The 17,838-nt window shown below is 33.2% G+C and overlaps 1 protein-coding gene across 1 annotated transcript; it reads right to left on the bottom strand.

Moving 5' to 3' along the window:
* Nucleotides 1-475: 475 nt before the first annotated feature.
* LOC140745222 (MICOS complex subunit Mic10) lies at nucleotides 476-4,020 on the bottom strand. The gene is made up of 3 exons (XM_073076958.1): nucleotides 3,808-4,020; nucleotides 3,017-3,185; nucleotides 476-639 (listed from the first exon to the last, which is right to left on the bottom strand). The coding sequence occupies exons 1-3, from the start codon at nucleotides 3,878-3,880 to the stop codon at nucleotides 627-629; spliced, it is 255 nt and encodes an 84-aa protein (XP_072933059.1). The 5' UTR covers nucleotides 3,881-4,020; the 3' UTR covers nucleotides 476-626.
* Nucleotides 4,021-17,838: the final 13,818 nt, after the last annotated feature.

Consider the following 17,838-nt stretch of genomic DNA (forward strand, 5'->3'; position numbering starts at 1 on the left):
CTGCTTCTGACGTTCAAACGCGTACAGGATATAACTGCATGTAACTTCAAAAAGCAGCTAAATCAAAGATTCTTGTTCTAGATATATGTACCTATCAATAGACATGTCTATTGGGGCCCATAGAAACGAAACCCATCTCAGATACTAGCAACCACTGATATATCACTATTAAAACGTAGATTTGTCATACATGTTCGAAAAATGACACATTAAATACAGGATAATTGTCCATGCGAACTATTTCCCAATCATTTAGACGTGCTATTCTACTTGCACCTCTTACACTTTCGTAGTATTCATATCTCGCAAAGAGTGCCACCAATATGCGTGGATTGTTTTGTTAGTAATCTATCTACGTTTTTACACAAAATAAAAACTAATATTTTGTGTTTTTTTGCTAGTAGAATATCAATGCTAGTGACGTATCTGATAATTAAATTGGAACTCCTCATTCATAATATGAATAACAAGTCAATTAGATCAGCAATTAATTATATTTAAAAGTACCATGTTCAATTTATACAAAAAAAGAAAAGACTTTATAATTTATTTAAAAGCTGTACAATCCAAGATTTACATTTATCACAACACCATCACAGTTTTTTTTCAGTATTATCGTGGTCCCTTTAAGGTTGTTTCCTGAAAAAAAAGTTGCCGTTAATAAAAAGACTATTGTGCTTTTTGACATAGATAGTAACTAGTTCAGACCTGGTTTTAAAAGTTATTTTATTATTTATTTCATAAATATAAAACAAAATAAATAAATAATTGAAAAAAATAATTTAAAACTGAAAATAGCTGTAAAGGTAATTAAAATACACCATTATTAATAATAGTGTGAGACATTCATACATTAATATTCAAAATAATTTAAACATAATACAATATTATTTTAATTGAAATAATTATGGAAAATTATTAATAAAGCAAATTATGATAAAAATAATTTTGAAACGCTACCGACAGAGTATTCATAATAGCCTTGTCACACATCAAACTTGTAACGACATTGTTAAAACCGCCAGACGTACATTTACCATACAATAACCTCCGGCCATATTGTTCTATCACCGGTCTCAAATGACCGAATGCAATTCCAAACGGAAAATGAAATTGACATTTTGTTTTACAATGAAAAAGCCGTAGCGGTGCTTTTGGTGCTTCAAAGCTCTGACTCACAAACGATTGAAACCGGACCAAATAAAAACGAAACAAGTGGTAATCTTCACCGACAATTATACATTTATACCTGACGAAGTCGATTTTAAACCTAGTCAAGAAGTAAAAAGGGATGACGATAAAGAATTCAATGGTTATACTAAAGTTGACAATAGAACTGTGGGTGGCGAAGAACACAGAGGCGGAACGTTTGCAAACAAGCGAACGTTTTCAAATAATAAAAGGAAAGTAGGCGTCGCCAACACAAACAAAGGAGATTGAATAGTTGATGCAACCGTAACTGACCTTTAGAAAGAGCTGGCAGGAAGGTGTCCCGCTGTGTGTGGAGAAACGGATACAACGTAACGTCTTCACTGATGACCATTGGGATTGGCCCTTTAAGGTTTTAATAGGGCTGCCACAACTACATATAACGGTAGATGATAATTTTATTATGGCCCAGATAACCTGACTAATATCTTAGTAACTTTTAAGCGAGTTTTTATTCTTCTCCGATTATAAAAGCGATATAAGTTATTTTCGTAAAATAAAAGCACTCAAACTAAAAAACTAAATCAATCACAATTATTTCTTTTTATAAGTGCACTGAATATTGAAAATAATTTATTAGAATCGTTAGTGAAATAAACATCGGCAACCTGAACTAAAATATTAAATAAATATTGTCAATCTTTTTTACACTACAAAAAATACGATTCAAAATTAATGATGAAATTTTGAAAATATTTTAACTGCCAACCCTACAAACATTTTAACACAATAACCGATATTCATTTCAAGTCATTTGCGGCACACAAAGTGTCTTTGAGTCGATCGCTTTATCCCTTGCTTATTATTTACAACTTATACAATGTGGGCTACCATTTTTAGTGCTTTAAATAAACCTTTTTAGTGTCCTTTTACTTTTTTATGGTAGCAATTAGCAACGTCCTTTATTATCTTTAACAAAAGGTTCGTAACTATTACTAATTCTCTCCGTTGGAAGTGACGACAGAAGTCGACGAAAGGAATAAATGTGACTAATGTGACGTAACGACACCAGGTTTATCCGATTTTGAGCATTAATGTCTCCTTCCTAATGCCTTTGTTAGTTGAAATAACAGCAAAATAGCCTTACAGTTGATTTCCATATTAACATTTGAAAGACCGAAAGTTACAAAGTGTTTAGAAATGTGGGCACATAATATTTATGCTTTGAACGCATTATTTGCCAGTGCGAATTGTTTGAACCGAACAAAGCTTAGCGGCCTGTGTATTTTCTTATATTATATCAAAATTCCAAACAAACGTGCAGTCCACTTGAGTGCTTACTGACTCCCATGGAAATTTGTAATCAATCCCAGGTGAGATTAGATTCCTATTTGAGAAAACTTCGGATAAGTATATCTTCCTTACGATTAAATTTAGACCAAAATACAGGAGCACTTAGTAGTGTTGGTATTAGGCCGAAGTAGGTGTGGAGGTGGTGCTTTCGGAGTCGAACCACAATGGGCTACACTTCAAAACTTTTTAGGACTCTAACACACATAAACACCAAACTAAAGGTCGTAAAACCCTTTATAGTTCGACTCCAGCGGCACCACGACCACACCTATTTCTGATTCATAACAGCTGTGTTAAATGCGGCTGTGTTTTGGTTTGAAGGGTGTGATGAGGGAGACATATTCCGAGGCGTTCCAGCTTAGTCCTCTGGGGTAGCGGCGCATCTGTGGCAACCTCAGGTAGGAATATCTAATCCTATCTGGGGTTGATTACAGATGTCAATGGGCGTCTGCTACTCCTACATCATAAAAATACCAAATAGTAATGAAATCAATAAGTAATGAATATCACTTACTTAATAACACAAATCTTCGGATCCATAGACAGGAGGAAGTTGTTTAGGCTATTCTCACAATTGGTGTACGCCATGCCCACGCCCAGCCCCCCACCGATGAACATAGGCCACTTCCTGATCCCGCGGAGGAAGAAGCTGCCCATCATACTCCCGATAAGGAGGCCTGCCACTGAAAGTACAATGACATACATTTTAATGGTAAACTTATGTGTAATGTGTTCTTGCATTTTTTCGTTAAATGTTTCCAACTTTTTATTGCTTATTTAAGCCCAAAAAAATTAAATAACTATTCTATTTTTATAAGATTGAATATCCAGATTGGTTTACTTTCAGATCTTATTCTGAGTATATGAAGTTACGTATACTCATTGGTCATACGTTACGTACATTGATTGTTGGTTGGTGTCCATGGGTATAGATATGGTAGTGACAGCTTACCTACAAGGGGAATGTATGCTGGTTTTTACTACCTCAATTTTATAAGCAAATCAGCTATGAGTGAACATATTTTTTTATAGTCAAAATTATACTTATGTCTTAGTATAATCTTAATATTTAAGTACTAAAGATTTAGACACGGTTTTATGTACAAAATTAATAAATAAAATAAGTTTTCAACCGCGTTATAATTAAAGTAAATTATGAATACTTTATGTATTTGTGTAGCTCGTGTAATTTTAATGGATGTTAACGGTTTAATGTAGAAACGTGGGCTGGTTCAAAATTAGTCAACCTATTTCAAAAAGTTATTTGAATTGTGAATCATAATTGACTAGAGCATTAAGTTTTACCAGTTTTAACGCCCAAATCGATGAAGCAAGCCGAATATCTTTCGTCAAAGTCCCTAGGATCTGGTTTAGGCATTTCTTGTCAACGCTACGTAAGATGAAGCTCGTGGTATATAACCAGCATGACCGAAAATCGAACTAAAATAATAAATAAACACCCAAAGAAAATTGTTGACGGCAAAAATAATTTTGACGATATTGACAGTGACGGTTTTTGAAGCTGTTTGTGTTTGAAGAAAAAGTTGCGAGTAGTTTGTTTGAAACTATTTATTCGTTTTTGATTTGACTGCGGAAAACCACCACCATACCTACGAGTATTTCAGCAGTATTATGTGTTATCGTATTTTGATTTAAAGTGTGGCGTGAAGCGTCTTTGATCAATTTAGCTATGCTTATTAATAGGATTTGATTGTCATTGAACTTTTGTGGTGGGTTTTTGTATTTACGAGTATGTCACAACTCGCAAGTAATGAAAAATATGTTAAATCAAATATTCTGTTGCTGTTTCTATCAAATGGGTTCTAGTAGGGTAGTACATATTTTTACTAGCTGACCCGGCAAACTTTGTGTTGCCATATAAATAAAAAAATGTTAAGGGTGAACAACCCTTATCACTTAGGGGTATGAAAAATAGATAGTAGCCTATTCTCAAATCTACTGAATATGCATATAAAATTTGGTGAAAATCGGTAAAGCCGTTCCCGAGGAGTACGGTAACTAACATTGTGACACGAGAATTTTATATATAAGATAATATAGGGTAGAGTTTTTAATATTAATTCTATTTCCTTTTAGAAATGATCTTACTAGACTAGAATTACTAGTTATAATTTGTAAGGACTCAACTAGTTACATATGAAATTTAATTAAAGTAACATAACATAAAACAAATCATTTTATTTGTATTGAGTTTGAAGCTAGTATTATAACGTTGGTTCAGAAATTAAACGTCAAGACTTATACAGGATCGCTTACAAATTGTCAGCCACAATTCATTTGTACTTATTACTACCTATTCAGATCGGATCGATCAAAAAAACCTTACTTAGTAACTTAGTGTAATACTTAGTTAAATCCAATTAAGTGTCCCCAACATTTATACCCTTAATAAGCCCTAAGCTAGGTCTAAGACCCGATCTCATCCTAATAATGCACCTGCATTCGACCAGTCAATTAAAGCTCAAAGGGCCAGAATAAGCCGGCTTAGCGGCTTAGCCTTGACAATAATTCCTGTACGTAATTAATACGCCTAATTAATAGCCTCAATCAATTGGGAACAGACGACTGATTGGATTCTGTTTTGAAATCGGAAACGTGTTTGTGTTTTAGCGACACATAAATACGAACTAGCTCCTACCTGCGGCTTCGCTCGCGGTCAAAGTTAGGTGGCAATAGTTTTATTCCTCGGGAATAGATTTTTTTCGTGATAAAACGTACCCTATAGCCTTTCCTGGACCCCTGACAACGTATGTAAATTTCGTAACAATCAGTCCTGTAGTTAAGGAACGTAAGCTTAACAAACAAACGCACAAACAAACTCACTCATGCATTTATAATATTTAGGATACCAGTCTGTAATTTTATTTAAATGTATGTTTAAGATATTTTTTAAATTGTCTGTCTTACAAGTTAATGATTCAATTGCATGGAGCTTTCAGAGAAGGATAGTGTTATTTTTTAGAATTAGAAATCGAGTATGCACGTGATTGATATCGTACATGTACTTAATACGAGATAAGACAACATTATTATCAGAGTTCAGCCACATTACTATCCATCAGGACTAAGTTGGAACGCCTCGGTTCAGCATGTCTCCCTTACCACACCCACTACGACACAGCAGCAGTTAACACTCCTATTATAAAGCACAAATAGAAGTGGTTGTGGGGCTTCTGGGGTTGAGCAAGAAGGAGTTCTACCACTTTTAAACGTTTTAAGCACATATCTACGCCTTCGACGTTATTTCAACTTTGAGTCAGAGATTTCTCTTGCGCGCTACATTTAGAAAGGCGCAGTTTCTACGGAACCATTTCGAATTCCACACGATTTAAAATATAAACATTGCGCTTTTGTCCTTATTTTATTACTTGAATTATGGTCCAATCGCAGTCATTTTGTGGTCGGCATCAACCAACTTCGTCAGTCACTCGCCATTGTGGTTGTAATTCTCTAAAAAAACAATAACTTTCAAAATAAGAATAAAATAATAACAAAGACCAAATCTATTTTATTCATTTTTTTTTTAATTTCATTATTTCAATTTTATATTTCATCATCCCGGTAAAAGTGTAAAATATATTCTTCAATACATTCTTGGATGGAAAATATTAATTTAGAATCAGTTGGAATTTATGCGTAGTACATAGTAGTTTAGTAGTGTCGTAAAGTATAAGTACTATTTATTGTGAACATTGTATACTATGTGGTTATTACAATTAATTAGAGTAGAAATTTAAGATTGAGCGTTTATTTAACAATTTATTTATTTCAAATGTATTTGACAGTTGTTCAATTTGTCACATTAATCCTCATTGTGCTAACCATACCTAATTTAATTAATTAGTTATTAAAGGATTACATACATATTTGGTCTTGTAATACAGCTTGCTAAATGAGACACATTTACTTAAACTATTTTGTCTTTTTACCAATATCATATTCTATGAAACATATCTGTTTATTACATTTTTAAGATTATCTCTATATTTGTTTTTGCGTTACTTAGGTAAACGTTATTATTTTTTATTATTTGATGATTTTCGTGTGATAAGGTTCACGCAACTACGCTGATTGTTCCGTTGATATACGAATCACTGATTAGTAATGTTTTTTTTCTATAATAAAAAAAAATCAAAACACAATAAACCTTACCTTCATGTTTCGTTAACTAATGTATATTTGCATTAGTTAGTATTTTTAACAAAACCATAACGTTAAGGGTATATCGTTGCTATTGTAGCTTCCATAAGGCGTTATCTTATTTACTTTAGTCTACAGTCTTAGGTACAAGGGCTTCAGTATCCTTGCCGGTAGAAATTCGATTACAATCAATTAGTAGGAGCAGTCCGATTACGTTGAGACCGCTTTGATAAGACATGCAGATAGAATTATGTGCAGTATGCGGTGCCGACTTGGGGAACCCATGGACTTGTTACCCAAATAGACTCCTAAAAAATGTAATTGAAGCAACTTGAAATTTAATAGGGTATTATTAATAATTAAAAAACAAGATTCTCAAAATGAGACATCATTTTAATGGGACTTATATTACGAGAAAATGTATATGAAAAAATAAATAGGGGTTGATTTATCCCTGTTACCCACCAGCCAGGCCTGCAATTACGTGTTGGGATTGGAGAGGTATGTGATAAGTTTTCAGCTTACCTCAAATACTTACCTAAAAAATGGTGCCAGCCCTACTATTAGATGACCTACTAGCCAATTGTCGTTGGTATAAAATATTTGTCTAAATATATCATCTTCCTTTAAACGTTCTTTTATTGTGATACACTTGAGAAATATAGCATAATAATATAAAGATAAAAATATTAGGAGTCTATCTAGTTACTCGTCAATGTTGAGCCCTTTGTCTATTACTGGATTAGTCTGCACTGACTGTATTGATTAGCTCTGATTTGTACGGAATTGGTAATTTGTCTCATGTTGTTGTGGTTACAATGGACTCCCAATTTTAGTTACTTGAAGGTCTTTACGAAGGTAGATATGTATAGCTAGATTGTAAAGGTGGTAGAACTCCTTATGGTGAAGCACCATCACCATTCTCCGGCGACACTACCGCCATAAGTATTTCTGCCTAATGATAGCAATGTTAAGCGCTACGGAGTTCTGGTTTGAAGGGTTATGGTAAGGGACAATAAGGAAGGCGTTTCAACATAGTCCTTAGGAGTAGCAACATAACTGTGGTCGATCTCAGGTAGGAATCTAATCTTACTTGGGCTTGATTGCAGATGTTCATAGGCGGCAGTGGCCAAACTATGAGCTAGGCTGCATGCCTATACAAATTATTTTATTTGTCAATAAAAGAACATATACTTCAATTGTTCTTCAAACTATCTGCCTGACATGTATCAAATCTGGAACCTTCTGTCCGACTAAATATTACAATTTTGGTCCAAATTATCTGCCTACCAAACCCGGAATCCTCAAAATCATTCATCAATACCACTAAGTTATAGGGGTAAGTCACTAAACACTAAAATATCAAAAGTACTCCACCCTCAAGCAGAGACAAATCTATTTATATTTTTAGATCAGGGGGTGTGATTCACCCCTCAAAATATTGTCTTTAAGTATTATGCAAATTTACTTTGAGAATAATTTTGCTAATTGTTATTTTCGCTTCCAGCTATTTGGAGTTTCTTAAGCATTTAGAAGCTTAAGTTATATGATCTGACTTATGAGTTCAAATGATTATTCATTACGTTTTGCTTACGGCTATAGGTATTATTATCATCAAAGGCAAATTATTGTACGTACTTATAATTGAAATCTTCATGAGAGAAGTTAAGGATTAGTACCTAATGAGTTGAGTGTATTTGTTATGCAATGGCAGATTTGATTTCTAATAGGTCATTTTAATATATAGGTATCTAGGTAAGAACTTACAACCTAACCTAACTATTTTTATTCAGTTTCTAAGAAGCTTACTTCGTTAGTGATGTCACAAATTGTTTTTTATCGGTAAATAATATAACGTTAATAAAATTATCACACACTACTTAACAACATTTTTGTCGTAAAGTTATTTGCTTGTTGTGTAATTATTATTTTATTTTTTTGGAAAAGATTTATAATGTAAAATTTCAAAATTATACTAAGAAATTGCTTGTTTTATATTTTCGTATACCAATCTTCAACCTAATTGGCAGGCTTAAAATTCTTGATTTTATAATTCGTCATCAACCCATTAATGGCCCACTGCTGGGCACGAGTCTTCTCGTAGAATGAGAAGGATAAGGCTATAGTCTACCGCGTTGGCCAAGTGCGAATTGGTGGACTTCACATACCTTTGAAAACTGTCTTTTTAAAGGTTTCTCAGGTATGCAGGTTTCCTCATGATGTTTTCCTGGTGATAATTAATTTCTAATACGCACATAACTTTAAAAATATCAGAGGTGCGTGCCTGGGATTTGTACCACGGACCCTTCGATCAAGAGGCCGAGTTAACCACTAGGCTATGACTGCTTGTTTTAATTTTATAATTAGGTATGTACTAAGGTACTAAAGCACTCATTCATACATCTTACCACCCTACAGTTTACCTAATGATGGCACAATGACAGCTCGTCCGAGGAAGTCGTTTGTTCGTGTACACTAATTAGTTTTGTCATCGCACACAACTCATTCTTATTTACAGAGTAATGAGCCCACAGAACCTGAATTGCTTAGCCAGTGTTGTAGCTAACAATCGTACTTCAAGAATTATTACCGAAAATGTAGAGAAAATTTAACGAATGTATTCGTTTCATAAAATTGATATAGACATACCTCCACTTATTTTGACTTTAAGATTAAAATATAATATTTTTTATAATTGACGCTGATAGAACCTGAGTGGCCTAACTGCATTTTAATAATTTTTGACCAATTTGTATTTTCATAATTTAAAAATGTTGTATAGTCCGCGTAAAACGGCTAGTCCGCTCTGAATATAGAAATGAATCGCGTCGCCATAGTAAATTGTATGACTACACCTCCTCGCAACAACTTGAGAGCGGACTATACACTTTTATTTTTCTCCATATTGTAAATCGTTTTTTGTAGTTAGGCTACTCTGGTTCTAACAGCCTCAATTATACTAATAGTTGCCACATAACATAATTCCTATTATCTATAAGAAAATATTATATTAAACTACAAATAATGAAATTTCCGTTATGTATTTATTTATCATGTTCTTGATTTAACATAATCATAATAGGAGTAATATAGCTCGAGCGATGTAAATATATGTCAGTGCGTGTGTGTATGTAAGTGTATGTGTGTGTAACATAAGCTACATTATTTCCCTTTTCAGTTATTTATTTAAAAGCAGGCGGATTTGTTGTTTCTATAAAAGGTAGTCGTTTTAGCAGCTGACAGAAAACCAAATACACCTGTGGATCAAATATTATTTGTTTTCATTAACAATATCTCTGGTATTTAGCTACTCTATTGTAACGCATTGTCACGTGTTGGGCATCATACGGAACATTTAATTCCACGGTTATGGAAACGAATCTCAACAAAGACTTCTAAATTAAGACCTTCACACAAAACGACTATAAATGATTAATTGTTTTGTGAGCTCAATGGGTGGCAAGAAAGAGTGAGTTTCAATTTAAAATGATAATTTCAAAATATTGGTTGAACCTAATTTATTTGTCTATATTTTTTTGGGATCATTAATATTATAATAAGAGACAGCGTAGCCATTTTTAAAATTGTAGCGATTTCCAGGTCTTTATAAATTAGACAATATCTATCTATTATTACCTATATTGTAGTATTGTAATAATTATTATTAAGTTCTCCAAAATATGTGTAACCCTTATTACAATGTTAAATATTTTCCATTTATGTGGTTTTTGGTGGTGTAATGCCTTTAATGAGCCTTTTCATTTTAAAATGAATGAAAATGATTTTGGAGTTCGTTATAAAAAGTAAAAAAATTTAAAAGTTACAGCCGAATACAGTACCTCCTCATTTATCCAAATTGGTAAAAAATACTAATCTTTGTCGGTGCGCCAAATCCAAAGAATTTTCATTCTAATATAACTCAAGCAGTCAGCGTACTCACTCCCTACATCCTTATGATAATTCAGCGCTGTCATCTACAATTTTATGATCCAGTCTTTAACACAGAATCAGAGCTGCAAATTGCAAGATTTATCAGATCTCATCTGCAGCACCGGCTTACGAATGCCCTCATCTGGTTTACGGGTTTACGAGCCGATCGCAGATTTAAGCCACGTTTTATAGTTCGCTCTGTTTTACGACCTCTGATTAGTTGGTTCATTTGGTCTGCGAAATTGAAGTTGACAAAGTTTTTGGAAATGTTTTGTGTATAATTAAGATTTTTTGGGAGAGTGTGGTGAAACTGATGATAATGGTACGGTTACATGTTTGCCATAAGTTTTGGGGTTCCAGAAAATATAACAAAAACAAAAGAGCTAATATTGAGACCACGTAACTATAGGCCGGCGCAATGGCGGTAAATGTGGTGACATCAAAGATGAACTGTTATGACGTTGCAGTTATGACTTTGCTGTTAATTTCGGGATTAAAGAAAATAATGTAAAGACATGAGATGTAATTTTGAGATCAGTTAAAAGCCGACAATTTATTGCAAAAGTGAACAATACTAGAGAAAATTAAATGTAATACAAAATTTAAATGGTTCTATAACTATGTTAAAATAAATTTGTCTTTTTATAAACATTGTTTATAATATGTCGAATTAAATATTACAATACGTTATACAGAGTTAACCATGGTAGTATTAAACTACAGGTCAAAGGTAGAAATGAAAGAATTTTGCAAATTACAGAAAACATTCAAGTATCTGCAATAGAAAAGTCACGGTAAGGATATCTCGCAAAATATAAGGCAATCAGAAGCCTTATGAATCAGAAAAATCTGACGATAAAACTATAAACGTTTCAAATGAGCAATTAATAAAATCCCTGCAGTCGAGATCAAATGATCTATGTACGAAGTCCTATGGGGAGACAACGCGTTTCAAATTTTACAGTCGCTGCCATTTGCATGAAATTCATCAAGGGAGGATTTACGAGTGGGTGTAATTTGAAATCCTTATTGACATGCGCATATACGTTGACGTGGTGAATTACCAATGTTAAACGCTCTAACGTAATGAAGATAAGTATCAACGAAAGATGTTCTTTTAAAAAAAATGCTACTAAGATTTTTTTATTGTAATAGAGGTATCAATTATTTACTAATATGGTCATTTGTCAGCCTTGGATAAGATTATGGTCCTACTTGAGGTCAGCTACAGATGCGTCGTTTCTCCTGATAACTAAGTTGGAACGCCTGATAAGTATATCTCCTTTACCACACTTCAGCTCTAAACTCTTCTGTTATAGGGCAAAACAGGTGTGATGGTAGTGTATTTGGAATCGAACCACAAAGCGTTCAGTCATGTGAAAATTAAGTTACAGCTAGAAATGCTATCGTAATTTGACTTAGCTTTACGTAGAAGTAAAGAACAACTTAAACTAAAAGTGTTGGTCAAAGTATACACACGATAACAAAGACTACTTTGTTCAAACAAAGTAATTACAACAATGTCTTGTTAGCAATGTTTTGAAAGTGAGACAAACAATCCATAAAATGCTTATCTTTAACTCACAAGATCGGCGATAAATTGGGATCTTTCAACTTAGATGCTATGGAAACTAAGACCGTATTGCAAGGTACGAACCTGTTTGTGACTCTGTTGACACTGTGTCAAACACCAGGATTAGGGGACAAATGCATTAGGCAGTAACTTTTACGAGTATGCAAATCTGAGGAAATTGGACAGTAAAAACTAAGCTGCCTACGCATGTTTGTGATTAAAGTCGCTCAACATTGTCTGTAATTTCCTCATGAATTATGAGTTGCCATGTTTCATGCCGCCAATTCCCGAGATTTAAGTATAATGACGTGTGGATTTAGTACTATGGAAAGAGTAAATGAGAATGTTATTTTTAATATGCCTTGAAAATTTTATATTAAGTTGGATTATACCTACAGTATTGGAATAAATTAATGCTTCATTTTTGGTAAAAAAAAATTGAAGAAGAATAATACATATACGAGGAAGGTTAGTGGAAGTGGAAGGTACATATTTGCCTGCCTGCCTGCCTATTTATGCTGCGTAGGTATAAGTTTTGTACAGATATCAATATAGGGGTTGTAACTTATTTTTTCATGTTAATGAAAAAAAGGAGTTAACAAATCTTATGTACCTAGTAAGGAGTGACTGTTATCAATGGATATCCTAAATAAAATTTCAAATCAAACCACGAATGCGTTGCTATGTTGGCATGTTTGACGACCCGCGTGGCCGAGCGGTCACCTCTGATGCGCAAAGGGTCCCGGGTTCGAACCTCGGCCAGACAGATATCTAAAAGAATTTAGATTTCTGTTTCTGGGTCTGGGTGATTGTGCATTTGTCTATGTGTGTGTCCACCCACGACAGTGAATCCTAATGTGGGGCTGTAAGTGTAGAAAGCGTTATGTTGACATAAGCGATCTAAACAATATCATTGATCACCAAAACTGGTAAATAAAGAAAACTAATTTCGTTACACGTGCAATCAATTCCAACAATGACTTGTAACAGTTGTAACCGTAAATTTAGCACGTGGCAATACAATGGACGAAGCGTTATAAATAAAACCCAGTGTTTAAGCTTCAATAGCTTGTTTAAACAGTAAACCTATCATTATGAAGTGGTCACAACCGAACAAATGAACTGTCATCAATTAAAATGAATTAACCATCGAAACCTATCATCAAGTGCACGGTGATTCAAATCGTATTTTTAAAGCCTAATACAAGCACAAAAGTTCGAAAATCGAACAGGAATTTTCGAACAAATATATCAACATTATTTTTCCGTTAAGTTACATTTTTTGTTCAGTTACGAAATAGGCCCTTGTGACGTAGGAATTAATTAACAAAATCGAATAGTAACTTATTTGACAGCGGAAAATAAGGTTACACAATACAAACTCAGGTGCATAACGAACTAATTAATTTGAATGCCCGCATTTGATTACACAAATCAAATGCTTTATTGTGGAGGGGTGAAATGAGAAATCGCTAAGAAATTTCGTTTGTCACGTTTCGACCGTGTTTCCGGCGCTTTTTGTGCGCGATGGCTCATTACAGACTGTAGTGCAGGGGCTTATGAAGTTATAGATAGTAGAGATAATAAAACTGAACTGTTTTGAGGTATTATTGTATGTAGAAATATAAGTATAGAGTATAAATATCATGAAAAAAATATCATTTACAAAATTATATTATCGTAAGGGAAAAGATACGGTAATAAGTTGCTTCACAGGTATTTGACAAATAATATTCTGCTGCATGAAAACTGAAAATTCTTGAAATTCGAAAGTTCTTTCATAATAACATCCATTTTACCGAAACATTAATGAAATTATAAATGATTTTCAGAAACAAGATTTGAGACGAAAATGAAATTAATAAGGCAGGTGACAATAAAATTATAGTAAAACTCGCAAAAAATAAAAGCTCTAATTCAAAGTAAATTCCAAAACACTTAAATATGGAGGTGGTAGAATTTTCTGTAGTTCAACAGCACCACCAAAAGCTCGAATTCAAAGTAATTTTAAAAACAATTAAATTTGAAACTGTAATGTAATGCACAAGTTCGTCCCTTTTCGCGGTCGTTGCAATAAATGTAATTGAATGTACATTTTTCATTTTTTATGTTCTTTTTTATTTATATTTGTATTTTTCTATTATTTCATTTGTGTTGCAATTATCGGAATAAAATGTTTCTTTCGTTCTTTCTTATTTCTTACTTAATTAGTCATTGTAGTTCAACTGCAGACCCACTATCATTTCTATACCCGCCCAACTCTATGGCTAACACCGACACAGGTGTCGTAGTTTCACACGCAGACGGCCGGCTTTATGATGCTCGTTTGTTATTTTGTCCAATAATTGTTACGTGTCTGCCCACTGGGCGACGAGTATAGAGTTCCGTTTATTTGTTTTCCTGTATTTTTATTTTTTGTTACGGTATTATTTTAATTAAATTAATAAACGGATTTTGTTTTTTTTTAGTTAGCTCGTTTTGACGCTCTGCTTGTTGTTATTGATGATATATAAATCTCTTTTTATTTCACGATTATTTTTTGTTTATGTATATTACAGACAAGATGTAGGTTAAGTTGTAGTTCGTGGTTCCACTAAGGAGGCAAGTACCTCATCTGTGACCATTCTCAGGATTTCAATGCTATTTAGAATTTAAAAAAATCCGATTGATTTATTTTTCAAATTTATGTGCGTATTAGAAATTAATTATCACTTGCTTAATCGGTGAAGGAAAACATCGCGAGGAAACCTGCACACCTCAGAGATTTATTAAAAAAATCTCAAATGTATGTGCAGTCTACTAATACGCACTTGGCCAGCGCGGTGAACTATGGCCTAATCCTTCTCACTTTGGGAGGACACCTGTTTGTTTTTTATTATGTATGTTTGCTTTCTCTACATTAAAAAAATGTAAGTATATTCCAGTGCAAGCCCCATTTTCCCATACAATCCTCAAATGATTTTGATGTACCAATTTATCGCTTTTAAGGTAATTGCGTGGGAATGCACGCGATTAGTGAATCGTTGCGGTTACGTTGCGTTTTGTTTTAGTATTTTACATAAATAAGGGCTGTTAAATTAGGGCGTGACCTTTAGCGGGTATGGGATTGTAATTTTGACCTACGTCTTTAGCAACCTGTGGATGATTGAAATATTCACACCAATTAAAAAAAGGTTATGTTATTTTATATGCTTATTAAAAACCTCATTTTTTTATACTATAGGAGAAGCAGACGAGCATGCAGTCAACCTGATGGCTACTGCCGCCCATGGACATCTGTAATGAACCCCAGATAGGATTAGATATTCCTACCTGAGGTCGGCCACAGATGCGCCGCTACCCCTGAGGACTAAGTTGGAACGCCTTGGAAAAGTCTGTCTCCCTTACCACACCTTTCAAATCGGAACAGCAGCGCCTAACACTGCTGTTATTAGGTAAAAATAGGTGTGGCGGTGGTGCCGCCGGAGTCGAACCACAGAGGATTCTACCACCTTCAACTACTAAAAATATTTTAAAGCAATTGAAATAAAACTTAAAACTCTTTATGATATGGTTGTTACAAAAAATATATATATATTTGAACACTAGTTAATTTTTTGCAAATCCTCGTTTTCCTCTTCATCATTAATAGGGAAGCTTAACTGGTAAAACCATAAACCTTCCTATATAGAAACATTGATCTGATGCTATTAAATGTAAAAAGGGATCAAATGGATCTAAATGGTGTGAAAATGTTATTTGAGGATTATAAAAAATACATTAGTAGTTATAATACCACTGACTAACTGTAACCTACCTATCACAGAAATACCTTATTTTGAGATACGTAGTAACTAAGTACTAAGACAGTTAATATAACCTCCTGGGATCTTTCGTCATATATATATTACATAGAAAAGAAAAAAATGTAACAGCACCATCTGTCAATATTTACGAGATCTTTTAGTTTTATTCAATAGATAACATGTTGGTCCACCATTTAAAACTGTGATTAGCTGATAGGATGATACTATTTTATTGCATTGTGAATTTTAACCAAACGATGGCGTCACGGTCGGAAACAAGTAGTAAGTGAATTTGAGATTTTTGTTCAAATATCGATGTTTTTATAAAAAATATGTATTTTTATCGTTTATAATAAATCATTTTTACAAAATATGAGTCTGCAATGCTTGCAGGTTACATTAAAAATTATGAAATATCGGATGAAAGTTTTATGTCGTACTGGTACCACATGAGTTCCCTATTACTACTGTGAATGCAAGAGTCCCAGTCTAATACTCATATGACATAAACATTTTTCTTTCTCGAACTTCATATTTTAATGTTATTCTTGTTTGTTATTACGAGCTTACGCAATTACGAAATATCCACTATGCTAGACGACTCAAAGCTAGACTTAACTGATGAAGATGACCTAGAAGACGTAACATTACAATGTCATGATGGCAACAATGACTCGTATTCTGGTTTCTCGAATTAGAATTCGAATTCGGTTTATTGAAGTAGAAAGTTGTGCAGGTTTTGATATTTTTATCGGGTCCTCAATTATAATTAATGGAAGAGGCCATCCTAGAGCCTTAAGGATTTACTTTGGGTGAATCGGCAGTCCGCAAAATTTGCGAAATACTTATATCAGATTAACATTTTTATTGTGTTCATTATTTCACTAATACAAAATTGGAAGACTTTTTGAAATGAGGTTTTCATATAACGATAACTATTCAACTAAAACAGATTTGCAAAGACCTGCGAGTTTTCTAATGAAAAAAGCGACGGGAATATCGAAATCATTAGCTAGGATAAATAGTTCTCACATGGTGGTTGGACAACAAACACACTGGACTGTGTCATTACACTGAATCTGACAGTAATTCGAGTTCGATTGGCAGTTCGAAGACGAAGACATATTAATAGAAGGCTAAAATAAAACCCATGTCAACCGAAAGTTTCCGTTATCATAAAGTACATAATTTAGTCCATTACTCCAACGTTCCAAATAAATGCAGAAAACCAAAATACAGCAACTACAAGCGCATATTGTATTAAATGCAATATATATTTCAATAAAACATAATTGTTTCTTATAATTCAACAAAAAAAAATTTTTTAATCACCAATTTATACTTTTTGTAACCATATTTTGTGTTCAGTTATCAATTGTGTCATAATAAGAACGTACCGCAAATTTATTAAATAGTATTATTTTTACTTTAAAAAAAATATTTATATAATCTGTGTACTGTGACTTTATAACGGAACATATTTTAAGTTTATTTGATGACTGTGATATATGTTAGAAAAAATATACAAGACAACAGACAGTTAAGTTTACTGCTGAATGTGATTGTGAGAATCATTTTTTTAAATTGAGTGTGACTGTTTAAAATTATAGATTAAGATATAATTGTACACAACACAGATAGTATTTTTTTACAATACATTTCTCATATTACCAAAATTTTACATTAATATATATGATTAATGTTCTATGTCATATATATATGACACAAATAATAGTTGTAATTGGGAACTCACGTGTTATATATATGACATTGAGAAAATCCATATTTTCCGACTTACATTTTTTGTTATATTTTTTCCTGTAATTCTGTTACCTATTGTATTGGTCAGGATAAATTTAATTCAAATTCCTAACAACTTTTTTTCCT

This window comes from Epargyreus clarus, unplaced genomic scaffold (genome assembly GCF_041222505.1).
Source record: "Epargyreus clarus isolate Ecla_fem2 unplaced genomic scaffold, WU_Ecla_fem_2.2 ptg000010l, whole genome shotgun sequence".
NCBI lineage: Eukaryota > Metazoa > Arthropoda > Insecta > Lepidoptera > Hesperiidae > Epargyreus > Epargyreus clarus.

Excerpts from the sequence above, each read along its gene's own strand:
- LOC140745222 (XM_073076958.1), bottom strand. The coding sequence starts at position 3,880 with ATGCCTAAACCAGATCCTAGGGACTTTGACGAAAGATATTCGGCTTGC. Across the intron at positions 3,186-3,807 it reads CGATTTGGGCGTTAAAACTG|TGGCAGGCCTCCTTATCGGG; the intron begins GTAAAACTTAAT and ends TTGTACTTTCAG.